This window comes from Mizuhopecten yessoensis, unplaced genomic scaffold, assembly GCF_002113885.1.
Source record: "Mizuhopecten yessoensis strain PY_sf001 unplaced genomic scaffold, ASM211388v2 scaffold716339, whole genome shotgun sequence".
In the NCBI taxonomy this organism is placed as follows: Eukaryota; Metazoa; Mollusca; class Bivalvia; order Pectinida; family Pectinidae; genus Mizuhopecten; species Mizuhopecten yessoensis.
Window position 1 is genome coordinate 507,226 of NW_018480067.1, and position 15,204 is coordinate 522,429.

General features: G+C 36.8%; 2 protein-coding genes across 3 annotated transcripts in view; one reads left to right on the top strand and one right to left on the bottom strand.

Annotated features, from left to right (window-relative positions):
* The window catches only part of LOC110443309, a 365,314-nt gene extending 363,793 nt beyond the window's left edge, over positions 1-1,521 (bottom strand). For both annotated transcript variants that reach the window (XM_021487458.1, XM_021487457.1), the window contains exon 1: positions 1,338-1,521. In XM_021487458.1, coding sequence (XP_021343133.1) covers positions 1,338-1,398 — 61 coding nt within the window. In that variant the 5' untranslated portion in view covers positions 1,399-1,521. The remainder of the gene's footprint in view (positions 1-1,337) is intronic.
* Positions 1,522-6,694: 5,173 nt separating this feature from the next.
* On the top strand, positions 6,695-14,369 carry LOC110443322. The gene is made up of 7 exons (XM_021487484.1): positions 6,695-6,981; positions 8,290-8,377; positions 11,189-11,319; positions 11,820-11,910; positions 12,396-12,511; positions 13,179-13,305; positions 14,236-14,369. Exons 1-7 carry the CDS (start codon positions 6,824-6,826, stop codon positions 14,290-14,292), a joined length of 768 nt encoding a protein of 255 aa, XP_021343159.1. The 5' UTR covers positions 6,695-6,823; the 3' UTR covers positions 14,293-14,369.
* Positions 14,370-15,204: the final 835 nt, after the last annotated feature.

Here is a 15,204-nt window from a genome sequence, read left to right on the forward strand (position 1 = left end):
GAGGTACATCTATGTCTACTATACAAGGTACATATGTGTATACTGTACCATATGTGTCTATTGTACCAGGTACATCTTTTTACTGTACTATTTACATCTGTATCTGCTGTACCAGGTACTTATGTCTACTGTACCAGGTACATCTGTGTCTACTAAACCAGGTACATCTGTGTCTACTAAACCAGGTACATCTGTGTCCACTAAACCAGGTACATCTGTGTCTACTAAACAAGGTACATGTGTCTACTGTACCAGGTACATCTGTGTCAGCTACTAAACCAGGTACATCTGTGTCTACTTAACCAGGTACATCTGTGTCTACTAAACAAGGTACATGTGTCTACTGTACCAGGTACATCTGTGTCTATTAAACCAGGTACATATGTGTTTATTGTACCAGGTACATCTGTGTCTACAGTACCAGGTACAACTATGTCTACTACATCAGGTACATATGTGTCTACTGTACCAGGTACATATGTGTCTACAGTACCAGGTACATGTATAATGTAACAGGTACATATGCATCTACTGTACCAGGTACATATATGCCTACTGTACCAGGTGCATCTATGGCTAAGTTGTACCAGGTACATCTGTGTCTATTGTACCAGGTACATCTGGGACATTTGTATGTGAATGTATTTTCTAAAATACTATAAATGTATGATCTTTATTTAACTTGTCTCTGGATTACTTAGTACAAATACTTTCCTAAATTTATAAAATCATAGTATTAGAAGCACTTTGTTTACAAAATCAAAATGAAGGATTTTTATTGGTCAAAGGGAGACAACCTTTATACAATAAACAAAATCACAACTATGAAAAGTGAACTTTAAAAATACTTTTTTTAACATAAAATTAAGTTACCATTTCATGCTAAAATATGGTTATATTAGACATTACCATGAACGAGCTGAATATATAGATTATAATTAACAATGTTACAATATCAGTTACACTTCCTTCAAACAATGCTAAGATCCAAGTTTCTTGGTTCAGAAAATATTCTGTCCAATATGCTTTCATAAATTCAATGAAATCACTGTCTTCTTCTTAAATTTACTTAAATTTCTGAATAAGGCTATATAAAAATATTGACTTTAACCGTACCGTGTTAAATAGTGGGACATGTGTAAGTCTAATACATATATCGCTATCTTGATGATTCTCAGCAGCTGTAGCCGATACATGTGTATGCTAGGAGTATCACTGACATTACAGTAGAATCTCACAATAGTAAAACGTCTATCACCCGTGGCACGTGTATACCACGCCATTCATTCATTCAAGGGGTCAGGGAATAACATATCTTTCTTAAAGCGCCTTCTTACCTGCACACCAAGTTGTGAAACACAGCACCAGACTGGCGATATGTGTATTTAGTTTACCCATTATCCTCAATGCCAAGGCCTACACGACTTCGTGGTAGTCTTCCTCTTCGTACCTCCATAATAAATTCACCATTTCGCTTGTTGTTGACAAGTTTTTAAACTTTTCATATAGTCCTGTCTATGAATGTAGCTTTCATGAAAAATAGTTCGCAATGGATTCCAACGCAAGTGTTTCCGCTTTGTTTCAGGCTGACAAGAACGCGAAGGTTACATCGACATTCTATAAACCCGTACTCCTCTTTGTTAGCGTATACCTATCTATCAAAGTACAGCAAGAATTACTGCTATCGTTTGCCATTGCCGGTCAAATTATATTCTGTAGCGGCATGATAAATCGTGCAGGCGTGAACAGGCAGTCAGCATCACTTGTTGCTGCGTACATGTAACGCAGGTGCTTTGACCTTTGACCTAAATCAGATGTACAAAAACACTAGAATTTGTATGGGTTTCATACATTTTTCTGATTGTTTTATCAAGCGTCGTGCAAATATAGTAATCAAAGGTAATTAATGCCGCTACAAAAATGTATCCATGTTACTGAAATGTACAGCTTTGATAGACGATTAGTCAACAATAATTATATTTGCCATAGTAATCACCGAAATAATTAACACATCCCTAAAAAATCGACAGTGACAATCGATATATAAGCATCACCAAGCTTCGTCTTAAAATATCAATCGAAATCATATATGTAAAACACGCTCACACTATTTACCGGTGAAATATGTGGTGTACGTGGATGATGTGTAATTTCAGATATATAATAAAAATTAATTAAGTGAAGTAAATTATATAACATTTTGTTTGCAATACACATGTATTTTACAGATATATGCGCTATATAACTTGTAATACGCAAATTGAAGTACAATTTATTACATTTGTAAGACATTTGATAAATCAGAAAACATATATACAAACTCATGCTAGATATCAAGCTGCTTTTACATTTTAACATGGATTTCTCTTTCAGTATCTATGCCCGCTGAAAGAAAGAAATATCGTAGAACATCTCATAAATATTATGAGGTTCTATTATTTTTTTGAAGAGGGTTGGGGGGCACGGCTTCTCAATTTTGGTGTCCCCTTTATTAAATCGCCGAGGAAAGAAGTTATTCTAAAACTTAAATAACGATAAAATAAAAACTGTCTTTGTCTTTGGATTGTTATATTTTTAACGATAAATCCACAAAAAGTTCACAATACAAATGTTCCTCGCTTTTAAACACAAATATATTATAGCGAAGTTTTGAATAATACATGTACAGGGAATGTCTGAGGCATAAGTGCAAGACAAACAATAAGATGTAAGTTTCAAGTACCCCGACCGACCCTAGTTCATACCTCCAACCCCAGGAGTTTTGCCAGCTATTTTGGGAAAGGGCCCCCTGATGGGCAAGGATTGGGAAAATATCATCAGCATTTGGCAAAAATTGGGAAATTTCATCAGTGTTCCTACATGTACAGGTTTGGAAAAATATAAGTTTGGAAAAAATAAAACCTGCAAATTTGATTAACAAAACACAGCTTCCTCTAGCTGTTTCTAAACATCAGTTTTCAGTGATTTTGTGTATTCAATTTCAAATTTTTGTTATTTATGTATTTTGAATGTTCCTTCATGGATGGTGAATGTTGCACGTATACAGACTGGAAACTTGTATTTACATGCTTTTTAATCCAGTTGGGAAAATAAAGACTGACATTGGGAAAACGAAGGGCCATTTTTCAATTGGGAATGGGTCCCTGTACCGGACCATATAATAAACACATGGCAAAAATCTGAACCCTAAAATGTTTTTCACTTGATAGACAACCCATTTGAACGCGCCAAAAATCGTAGGCAACTCTATGACCCCTTTCTATTATATAGGTAGGAGTCAAAACCACAATGTTATCCCTAGTACTGCATAAAAGACCTACACATATATTGAAAATGAATGAAATTGGTCTGAATAACTATGTTTGGTGATTTTTGTATTTCCTTACATTAAAAACAACCCCGACCCCATCCCCATTCCCAGCCCCGGCAGCCCCACCCCACCCCGACTCCAACCTAACCCCAAAAACAAATGAAAATAACCCTCTACCGACCTACAATGTACCCTATTTTTCAGTCATGTTATCTAAAACCTACTTTGTTCGGGTTTTTTAAATAAGAATATGGGATTTAAATTTGGTTTTGCTACCTGCCTATGATCCATCAATTTGTTTGTATTTGGTGAGCAAGTTTTCTCTTACCCTGGACAGATGTATCCTTACTTTTACCGGTGGGGGGTTTCCTTGTCTCACCCTAGCTACACGTGCTCTTTGCACGTTCTCCACAATAAACCTGACGTCACTGATGTGACCCGGAAGAAGGACTACTTTTATGTGGTCACACACATACACAAGTTCGTCTGCTAATTTTGTTGTGTTTACATTTGACATCAAAGAAGATTGGATTGATTTTAAAATGTTTAAAATATTATGCGTGAACCGTCTGACGCATACATATAATATTAATACGCTACCCACGTGTTACTGTTTACAAACAATATGCTTCGTCTTACACTTGGACAGGAACAACAGGGTAAGCGAAAAATAATCATTTACTCCCTCGGGGATGAGATAGGAGGATCTCAACCCTCGGGGGGTAAGATTCTTAAGTTGCCAAACACTCGGCAAAGTCTCGTGTTTGGCAAATTAAGAATCTTTTCCCCTCGGGTTGAGATGAAAGATTTTATTAATCCCAACACTGGATGGAGTGCGTTCGAGTGGTATAAATTGTTAGGGTCGGAGGTAAAAACTAGGGTAGGTTAGGGTACCTAAAACATTATTTGTTCTCTCTTTTTTGAAGACTTACATCCAGGTTATCGTCTTGGCAGTAAAATGTTGTCATCGTGGATAACAGTGATACTCTAAATGTATCTCTGTTACAAACATCTTCACAGAGCCAGAGCATCAACCCCAACATCTCTGTTACAAACATATTCACAAAGCATCAACCCCAATATCTCTGTTACAAACATCTCCACAGAGCATCACCCCCAACATCTCTGTTACAAACATCTCCACAGACCCTCAACCCCAACATCTCTGTTACAAACATCTCCTCAGAGCATCAACCCCAACATCTCTGTTACAATCATCTCCACAGAGCATCAACCCCAACATCCCTGTTACAAACATCTCCACAGAGCATCAACCCTAACATCTCTGTTACAAACATCTCCACAGAGCTTCAATCCCAACATCTCTGTTACAAACATCTCCACAGAGCAAGAGCATCAACCCCAACATCTCTGTTACAATCATCTCCACAGAGCATCAACCCCAACATCCCTGTTACAAACATCTCCACAGAGCATCAACCCTAACATCTCTGTTACAAACATCTCCACAGACCCTCAACCCCAACATCTCTGTTACAAACATCTCCACGGAGCCAGAGCATCAACCCCAACATCTCTGTTACAAGCATCTCCACAGAGCTTCAACCCCAACATCTCTGTTAAACATATTCACAAAGCATCAACCCCAATATCTCTGTTACAACCATCTCCACAGAGCATCACCCCAACATCTCTGTTACAAACATCTCCTCAGAGCATCAACCCCAACATCTCTGTTACAATCATCTCCACAGAGCATCAACCCCAACATCCCTGTTACAAACATCTCCACAGAGCATCAACCCTAACATCTCTGTTACAAACATCTCCACAGAGCAAGAGCATCAACCCCAACATCTCTGTTACAAGCATCTCCACAGAGCTTCAACCCCAACATCTCTGTTAAACATATTCACAAAGCATCAACCCCAATATCTCTGTTACAACCATCTCCACAGAGCATCACCCCAACATCTCTGTTACAAACATCTCCACAGAGCCTCAACCCCAATATCTCTGTTACAAACATCTCCTCAGAGCATCAACCCCAACATCTCTGTTACAATCATCTCCACAGAGCATCAACCCCAACATCTCTTTTACAAACATCTCCACAGAGCATCAACCCTAACATCTCTGTTACAAACATCTCCACAGAGCTTCAACCCCAACATTTCTGTTACAAACATCTCCACAGATCATCAACCCCAATATCTCTGTTACAAACATCCCCACAGAGCATCAACCCAACATCTCTGTTACAAACATCTCGACAGAGCATCAACCCCAACATCTCTGTTACAATCATCTCCACAGAGCATCAACCCCAACATCTCTATTACAAACATCTCCACAGAGCATCAACCCAACATCTCTGTTACAAACATCTCCACAGACCCTCAACCCCAACATCTCTGTTACAAACATCTCCACGGAGCCAGAGCATCAACCCCAACATCTCTGTTACAAACTTCTCCACAGAGCATCAACCCCAATATCTCTGTTACAAACATCTCCACAGAGCATCAACCCCGACATTTGTGTATATCTAAACGTGATATATGCTCTATAGGATAATTTTGAAAATGTCAGTTTTTCAAGTTTGACGCAAATCTCTCCCACAGTGATCACCATTGGAGGATGGTTATCTTCTTCTTCTTCTTCTTTTACTTATTTAGCCGAATCGTATCAGGAAGACACAAACAAATTTATGGTAATATATCACTAAACCATATTCTCTATCTTTGGAAAAGGATTGAAATATGTATTCAAGAAACGTTTACCATTATACAAAAATTCGATTTACAGCTAAAATGTAACTTCCCAAACGTCACTTCTCAGGAAGCCTTTACCAAAATACGTTTGGGAATTTAAATTTCATGTGTTGGATAATTCATACACATCACTTTTTCACCTTTTTTCACGGAATTAAACTTTCTACACCATAATGAAACACTTTTATCAACTTATATCAACCATTATATGCCCGGATGACACGACCACAGTGGGTCTTAATGTGGGAGGAATCATTAGAACCCCTAGAAAACCCACAGGTTTGGCAGGTGTCCCATACCTTTTTGAAGTTCGGTCGGGAATTCGAACCCCGGTCGTCTTTGTGACAGGCGAGTGCGCTATCCACTGCGCCACCTGCAACACCCTCCAAAACTGTTAACTTAAATAAAGAGGTACACATTTTCATATTTCGTTGAAACGGAATAATTTCATACAAAGTTATTGTTAACATTCTCAGAATTATAACTTCATATTCGTAATATATATTGTAGACATTCTTCCATAGATAGAACTCAGTGAGCAACTTGTGCATTGCTGTATCTAAAAGATAAACAACAATACGATAACAAGCGTTATCTATATACATGTATATCGTGTACAATCTATATGTATGCATGTAGTATACCACGATAAACCTAGCTTGTATATCATACATAAATATAAAAACAGAACAATTGAAAGATATTAATCGGCGGTGTTCCTCATTTTATGCTGTCTGTGAGTTCAGTGATGTTGTAAAGCTGTAATCTGCGGTTTGCTATGTTTCGGACAATATGTGCAATGGTAGTGATCATGGTCCTGTTCTCGAGGACATGTGGACTCACCTGTACACAGAAAGACTTGTGTTCCTGTTCAATGGAGGACGGGTCCGGAGATATTGACGTTTCCACGCTCGGCAGCCAGGATGGAAACCCGATGTAAGTTTGAATTACAACAGCCCAGTAAATGTAATTTAAACATACATATATTATTTCTATTCAATTTCAAATATCGCAACTGCAAAGTTGTCACCGGTTTACTTAAAAAGAAAGGAAATACCATTATTGAGGATGGCATTTTTACCGAAAACTTATTTAAACGCCGAAAACGTGTAAACTTACTCTGAACATCTCAGTTTAGGTCCAAATATAGCTTTAATAAATTCTTACGCTTTTGTGGTTCACTGTATGTGTCTAAGATCTACTTTTAATAATATACAGCTGTTCAAATTTGAAATGATATATCGACACGGTTGTTTGAGGGACACTACGTTGACGGTGTAGTAGGAACGTTAGCTGTTATGACTATATGAAGGACTAATCTTCTGTTTTCAATACTGTATGTTACATTATAATGAAGCTTTTAATCTAATTTCCCCTCCTTTATACGTTTTAATCAAAGGATCATTTGATTGAAACGTATGATTATTGAACAATCTTGAAAGCAGAGGGTTTGTCCTCCATACAATTATAACAGTCCCTAATACATAATCAGCTATTGTCCCTAAAATAACCGTTCCGCCGACCCCTGTCTGTGTTCATATGTAAACATATGAAATATTTTCAATCCTCAAAAAGATCACCTGTTATAAAACACAACCAGGAATTGAAAACTTGTTTTGCGAGCTGTCAAAAACGTCTGTTTCTGTTGTCAGGCAACGAGTGTAAATAACCGGTGTCTCGACTCTGAAATGCTGAAAACAACAAACTATAGAACATCAGAAATCAGACATTGAAGCCATGAAACAGTAGGTCTTCACTTAGACATGGAGAAAAAATACAATAAATCATCAGTTACAGACCATGCTAACACACACAACCACATTAAGACGCAAACTACTCGAAAGTACTTGAAATGGAGGACAACTGGAAAGTCAGGAAAATCCAAGAATACATCTGGGTAAGGAGAGAAGGGAATCGAAGAACAGAGACGAAGGGGGGCCACCAGCTGAGTCATCTCTATGGTCCAACTTTTAACATCGACTAAGGGGCGGAATGGGGAAACATGTTACCCGTCTCCCCGACTGTCTGCAGTATAAGAGGGATATTTGGCGAAATGTCTCTATGTTTTCCAACAGCTGACTTTACTGATTCGGCACACTGTGGCTTAGTGGGTTATTTTCAGCGGTTGCTTGACAAAGAAACAGACGTTTTCGAAAGCTCGCAAAATAACTTTTGCGATTCCTGTTCGTGTCAAAACAAACGCAGCATTTATAATAAGGTTGGTACTTTTTTTCCTGTTCACAGGTTTAAAGATATGACTTCTTTGGACGGATCATTGTACTCTCTTAACTTGTGTTATCCCTTTAACGAGTTGTCATGTACAAATGCTGCGGTAAGTCTGTTTTACTCTCCATTCAGTATGTTATCATTAAGCATTTATCTTATGTTCAAAGCTGCAGTAAGTCTTTTTATCAATATACACTTTATCTATTATAACATAAATATGCAACAAGTTATTTCAACTTATATCAACCGTTCTTGTTGGCCCGGATGTTAGCGCGGCTGGGGGTTAAAAAAAAACACGTAGTCGGGCAGGTGAACCATTACGTATACCTTTTCACGTCCGATCGGGAATCGAACCCCGGTCGCCTCGGTGAAATGAGGGTGCGTTGTCCACTGCGCCACCAGACCACCCAGTAGTAAGTTTCGTGTTCGTCCTGGGTTTTTTTCGAGCTACTGTTAATCGTTTAACAGGAACACATTTCAAGCGATCTCAAATGCGATCACATTATGTCTAATATAAAATAGCTTTAACATATTTATTGCCTAAACATTTTCGTGTAGAGGATTGGGCTCGAAATATATCAACTTATTAACGCCTTCTCCTCGAATACAAACACATGAAATAATAATTATGACTTGGGCGTCCTTTCAGTCTATATGAATTTGTTCTTGTCTTTGGACTTGAGCAGGTCTAACATGTGTGGATATGGTCAAAGAGTATGTAGACTAATAAATGTTAGTCACGGAGACTGAGAGCCATTCTACATATGATTTTAAGAAATTAGTTTCAAGGAGTTGGATAACTGTTATATGTAATCGGAGCCACTTTTGAGGCTATTATAGTCTGACCCCGTGTCTAGTAGTGTAAAATAATAGAATGTCATAAAATCTAGAAAAAGACGGTCCTTTCTTGTTTGTTTTGTTTGTTTCGTCAGGTTCTCGCTAAGATGTAAACTTCAAGAGTTGTTTAACATATCTCTTTTGAAATAGAAAAATCTTTTCATATTCTATATTCATTTGTGCACAATTTGACATAAAAAAGTTCTTGTATTTAATTCTATATTATATGATAGTAAATGTTACTTAATAGTACTTTACATTGATTCAATAAAATAATAACATCTATACCGACAATATTTCCGTACAATAAATGAATTTCTCCCTATATATTTATTATGAGGTTTACCAATGCAATGGCTCTTGTTTTTCCGTATGTCAACGCGCGGGGGTCCTAATGTGGGAGGAAACCGGAGTACCCGGAAAAGACCCCCGTAGTCGGGCAGGTGATCCAATACCTTTGCACATTCGATCGGGGAATCGAACCCCGGTCGCGTCGGTGAATGGCAAGTGCGCTACCCATTTCGCCATCCAACCAGCCCTACAGACCTTCATCTGGCTTAAACATCCCTTTCCCACCTCTGCAAGTGGTGGATCGTGAAGAGTGTATCGTTAGAGGCGACTAATGTGGAGAAAGAATTTCCCTCTTTTTGGGGACACAAAAGCAACCAAAATAAATCTGCTGTACCCATTGCAACATTTGGGATCTTTATCTTTCTTTCTACATCTATATACCTTTCATTTTCTAACGCATTCCTTGGCAATACCCAGTGTTTGCCCTTGTGAGGCAAGGAATGGGTTCTGTTCCCAGGCCAGGACATACCAAAGTCCTTAAAAATGGCAGTTGTTATTCCCTGCTTAACGCTCAGCATTAAGGTACTTCCCAATGACAAAATGGCTACCACCACTCATTTCAAATGAAGTACTTGAACAAGCACACTGAAGCATAAAATTTGCAATTAAATGGTAAATTTTTTAACAATTCAACAATTGAAAAACACTGAACGCAATATTTCTCCCTAAATTGAAAATGTTGATTTTGGAGACGATTTATAGTTATTTTTTTCCGAGTATTTTGTTGAAAAAACAACAGTTCAAAAATCTGAAGTTCTAAATATTTACCATTGGATGAGTTTCAACTAGATCTATTTGTCGAGAAAATTGTAAGAAAATGCTTCAAATCTCGAGAATGATAACATGTATTTTGATTGGATATTTTACAATAATTCATCAAGCTAACAAGACTTTTGATACAAGTCAAGCCATATTACCTGAGTGATAACCTGTAGTTATGATAGTGTACAGATAAAATCTTACTTGCTTTGTATGCTTTTTTCCAACCTCACTCAGCCTTGTTCGCTTTGTGCTCAGTTGTGAATTATTCAGGGGAAATTTATGCCACTATTCTGGAGATTTGACAAATTTTCTTATATTTTTCTCGACAAATGCATCCCAATGGACATCCAACCTTGTGATATTTACAAGTCAAATGCTTTTTTCCCCCTGAATTGTGACTTATATTCAGCTTGGAAAACGAACACATAAAAAGGGAGTTTTTTCATTAGTTATTGAATATTTTTTTCTGAAATTTAGTGTGCATGTAACTCGATTATGTTTGAGAAATATTGGAGGAGGATTATTTTGTGACAGGGATTGTTTAATGCTAACGGAATGCATTATTAAATTTGATATACAGGTTGGTGTGGCAGCCATATTGGAATGTCCTTAAGGATAATGGCAGAAACTGGTTCACCCGTTGTCAGTATAATGTGACCGGGCAGAATGCTGTCCTGGGTGCCTTCGGCATGGTATTTCAGTTAGATAGCACTATAAAGTCGGCATCAGATCCGTGCTTTTACAAATAGGCAATTACATCAAAATACTCTGCATCCAGCACACACACACTCATGCACGCATACACAACACACAAAGAGGCACGTCCCTAAATGACCTTAGCTGTTGATAGAACGTTAAACTAAATAAACCAAACCAAACCTCTGTTTCCATTGTTTTCAATGACCCCATATGAAGTGATATTCATTTCTACCTGTTCATATTTGTGTTGATGTTCTTAACCTTGCAGGCTTGTCAAATTTCCTTGGACAGGTCTACGAGTTTCCCGGTAGGGGACGCCACCAACGTTGGTTTCCAGACAGACGATCTGGATCAGGTTCACGTCATTTACACAAATATAGATAGTACTGGCGCCACCAGGTAATCAAAATAGCATCTGATTTTATACAACCATTTACCTCATATCGGTGTGACATGAGGTTTTGTATACTTTTATGTGGTACAATGCTGCACATTATGCGTATTCACGAAATCTAAATAAATAATGCTTATTTGTGAAGATAAAAAAAACAAAAAACTAAACCATGTAGTATTGTTATGAATTGTCATCCATAGTTTTGAAAACAAAATACTTCACATTACGAATGTGAAAGGTTGTGTTCATTCTGGACACTAATTGCAATTATCTGTAATTTTCAGATGTTGTCAAAAACCATCATTACGTCCTACTTTCCCTCAGTTGTAATTGTATTATGACATAACACTGTTCGCGGTATTTACCAATAAAAGTTGACATTTGAAAACATGCATATTTTATGAACATGAAAATTTTTAGACGATGTAGGGTGGTATTTTGAGAAGGATAGCATTGCCAGCTTGAACTCTCCCTGTTTTATTTTGTTTGGACGAAATGTCTTTAGAACCACAGACGTGAGAATGATATGTAGTCCCTCGTCCGAACCCCCTCTAGTAACCGCCAATGGACAGACCGGCTCGGGATCCCTATTTTATGTGAGACGTTTCAGTCAATGTGTCCTTCATATATACTTCTTATGTCAAACGATTTACTGACTTTTTTGTTCACGTGAGCATTGATGGGCATTGTGTTGATGTGCATAACACGTTGTATTATCTGATCGGTTATCAAATAATACCGCCGTGGCCTATAATTGATTTATACATTTATGGGTGTACGCCAGGGTGATGCCAACGGTTCCCCTCTTTGTGAAGGTATTATGGCAATGCAAATTCTTTCTGATGCATCATTTGCGTATTTTCAGGGGTATTTTCAAGGACTTATGTCACGGTCCATGTTACAGTTCAAACACATTTTTATAATGTTATTGTGGCAATATTATATTTGAATTAAATAAATCACAATATAAATGTATAAAAAATGTAATAAAAATATGATAACCCCAATATTTCAACTAAATCAATAGTTTTAACTCTGTATATCTACTATTAAAATATCTATATTTACGTTTTATCACAAGGAATTCCTCTTATACTCTAAATGTGGATGTCCGGGGCAATGTAGCGGCACACCTCCGTTTCCTGGTAAGGGAGCGGCCTCAGGGGATATCAGTATAGGGACCATAGTTGTCATCGGGTACGTATATCGATCTCAAACATTAACTTTGTTGTGAAAGTCGTTCCTTTTAGTTCTCGTTGATAATACTGAAATAGTGTTAATGTATAAACAGTTAAGATGAGAGTCAATCAAGTCCCTTTGAAATCAAGGGGCAACTCTCTTTACACATATATCTTTGCACCCCTTGAATATGTCATAGCAAAATCGAATGCCTGTTATGCGACACCTTGTAAATGATACATGTAAACCAGTCAGACGTCTTAGATGAAAATCAAAGGAATCGCGCAGCAGCGTAACGATAAAACGGACGATGAAATTGGGTGTAGCTACGCTGTATTCCTCAACGGAAAGGATCGAGTCTAGCGGTTGTTCAGGTTTTTATACATGAGACATTTAAATAGCTTACCGCATGTCTAGCTTCAATTTTAAGACATACTTAGGGAATAAGAGAAAATACTAAATGTAGGCTTATTGAGAGCGGAACCATCTAAAATGCAATCAAGCAAACATCAATAGATGCATGCTTTGTTTCATAACGTCGCCAAACTATATTAAACTTTTAACACATGAAATTAGCACAGCAAAAGGTTGTCAGTTATTGAAGTTTGTAGTATTGTACCATTCAATGTAAAGTCCCTGTGTTAAAGATGCTCTTACAATGAACGTATACACATTAATCTTATAGCGCTCTATCGTTGGGATTTTTGTACTTGATTGGAGGAATCTTATTCATGAAGATGGTTCGCCGCGCCCATGGTTCAGAGGTCGTACCTAACGTCTCGTTCTGGAGAGGTTTACCTGGCCTCATCAAGGTTAGTACAACAGGTTTAACATGTTGTTCTCATACACGTTACTGTAATGAAGACACTTGTCAATACAGCATTGTAAAGAAAACATATAGAGGTCGATCTTCTTTGTGCCCTCAAATAGATACATATTAAAAAATATCGACAAATATTAACACATGTGTTGAATTTTAACATTGTAGTTGAAAACATTTAATTGATGTTAAAACATAATTATCACAAGTCATAACTGACCCATTTCACTGTCAGACGGCCATGTGGTAAATATGGTAATACGCGCCTGTAATAAAACCTATAGATGCTGCGATTGGTCAAAATTGTGAACTTTATTAACTGATGTTTTTCTGATACATTTGTTTATTGTTTTTGCTGTTGGATGAATTTGAAATGTTTAATTGTGTCATTATTATTTTCACTGCATTTAAAACTGTTCATTATTTAAATAAAAAAAAACTTGAGCTACTTTCCGTTACGCAGAACGACAATATTATGATCGGAGTACTTTTGTTTTGACCTGTATAGAGTCAGCTTATAACACACAGTAATTGGGGTTTTTTTTCTTCAAATTATGAATGTTATATGATTAATAGAATATCACATTCGTGTCCATGTGATATTGAATGTATTTAACGAGTTCAATAGTTTGATATGACACGGCCTTTACTAGTTATGATATAAAAGACAAGCCTGTCGATTTTACCGTTACGCTACCGCGCGATTCTTAGATCTTTATATGTAAACAGACAAGTCTCCTTATTTTCGATTTAGAATTCGAGATTAATCATGAATGTATTGAATATACTATTATCTTCTAAGTTAAGAACAATGCATTCTTACTTGCCACATTGTACATTTCGTTTGTTTGAGAATGATTTTAGAAAGAAGTTTGATAATTTAGTGTATAACAAAAGGTTTTGAATTTCATTTATTTTGCAGGATGGTTGCTTGTTTACAACAAGGAAATATCGAAAAGACCAATACAACAAAATCTAAGGTTCAATGACTCTTTTACATCTGACAGAGAAAAACTAACAACAATTAATGGTTAGATAAGATATTGTTATAAATTCAAACGGTTCGCGATTGTCAGAAAGGTAACTGTTCGGGTCTTTTCGTCAAACTGATTGAGTAATCGGGAACCAATCATGCGTCCCAATAAATTTAAATTATGACGGAAATTCCCGAAACGGTTTCCGATTTACGCTCACCACGTGCCAACTGGTAGCCATCGAAAGCAAAATATTGTTGCCCACACCATTGACTATTACGTCCATTGGTAAAACAGGTTTTTTTAAATGTATTTCAAACGGAACGTTTAGAACGTAAATATTCATCATAGCGTAAATATTAGGATCGAAATTCATGTTTTTAACATTTACGATGGCATACAACACAGTTCCATTTAAACATTTTCCACGATGTTTAATAGCAAATCTTGGAAAATATGTTAGAACGGTATATATGTCTGTATGTAACGTAGGGACTTGAATATATAGCATGGATGTTAAAACAGCGTTTATAACTAAAACGATTTATACATAAATTATTGTCGTTTCATTTGTATTTGATGTGTTTGTGTGATATCCTGTTTAATAATTATAAGGAATGTGTCGGTTATTTTTTAATAAACATATTTGTTTTATAATAAATAACATTTATAGATAGACATTTTAAGTTGAAATTAAATTATATGCAAAAACAATGTGATAGATGGATTGTTCAATATATGCAAATATATTCATGTAGGAATTTAAGGATTATTATATTCATTAGCCTCCCCTTAATTGCCATTGACACACACCGGTGTATATATATACCAGGTAGCTCAGTCGGTTAGAGGGATAGTATAAGCAATCTGGGCCCAGTTGTTCAAAAGGTGATTAGCGCAAATTTTATTTTTGGTGT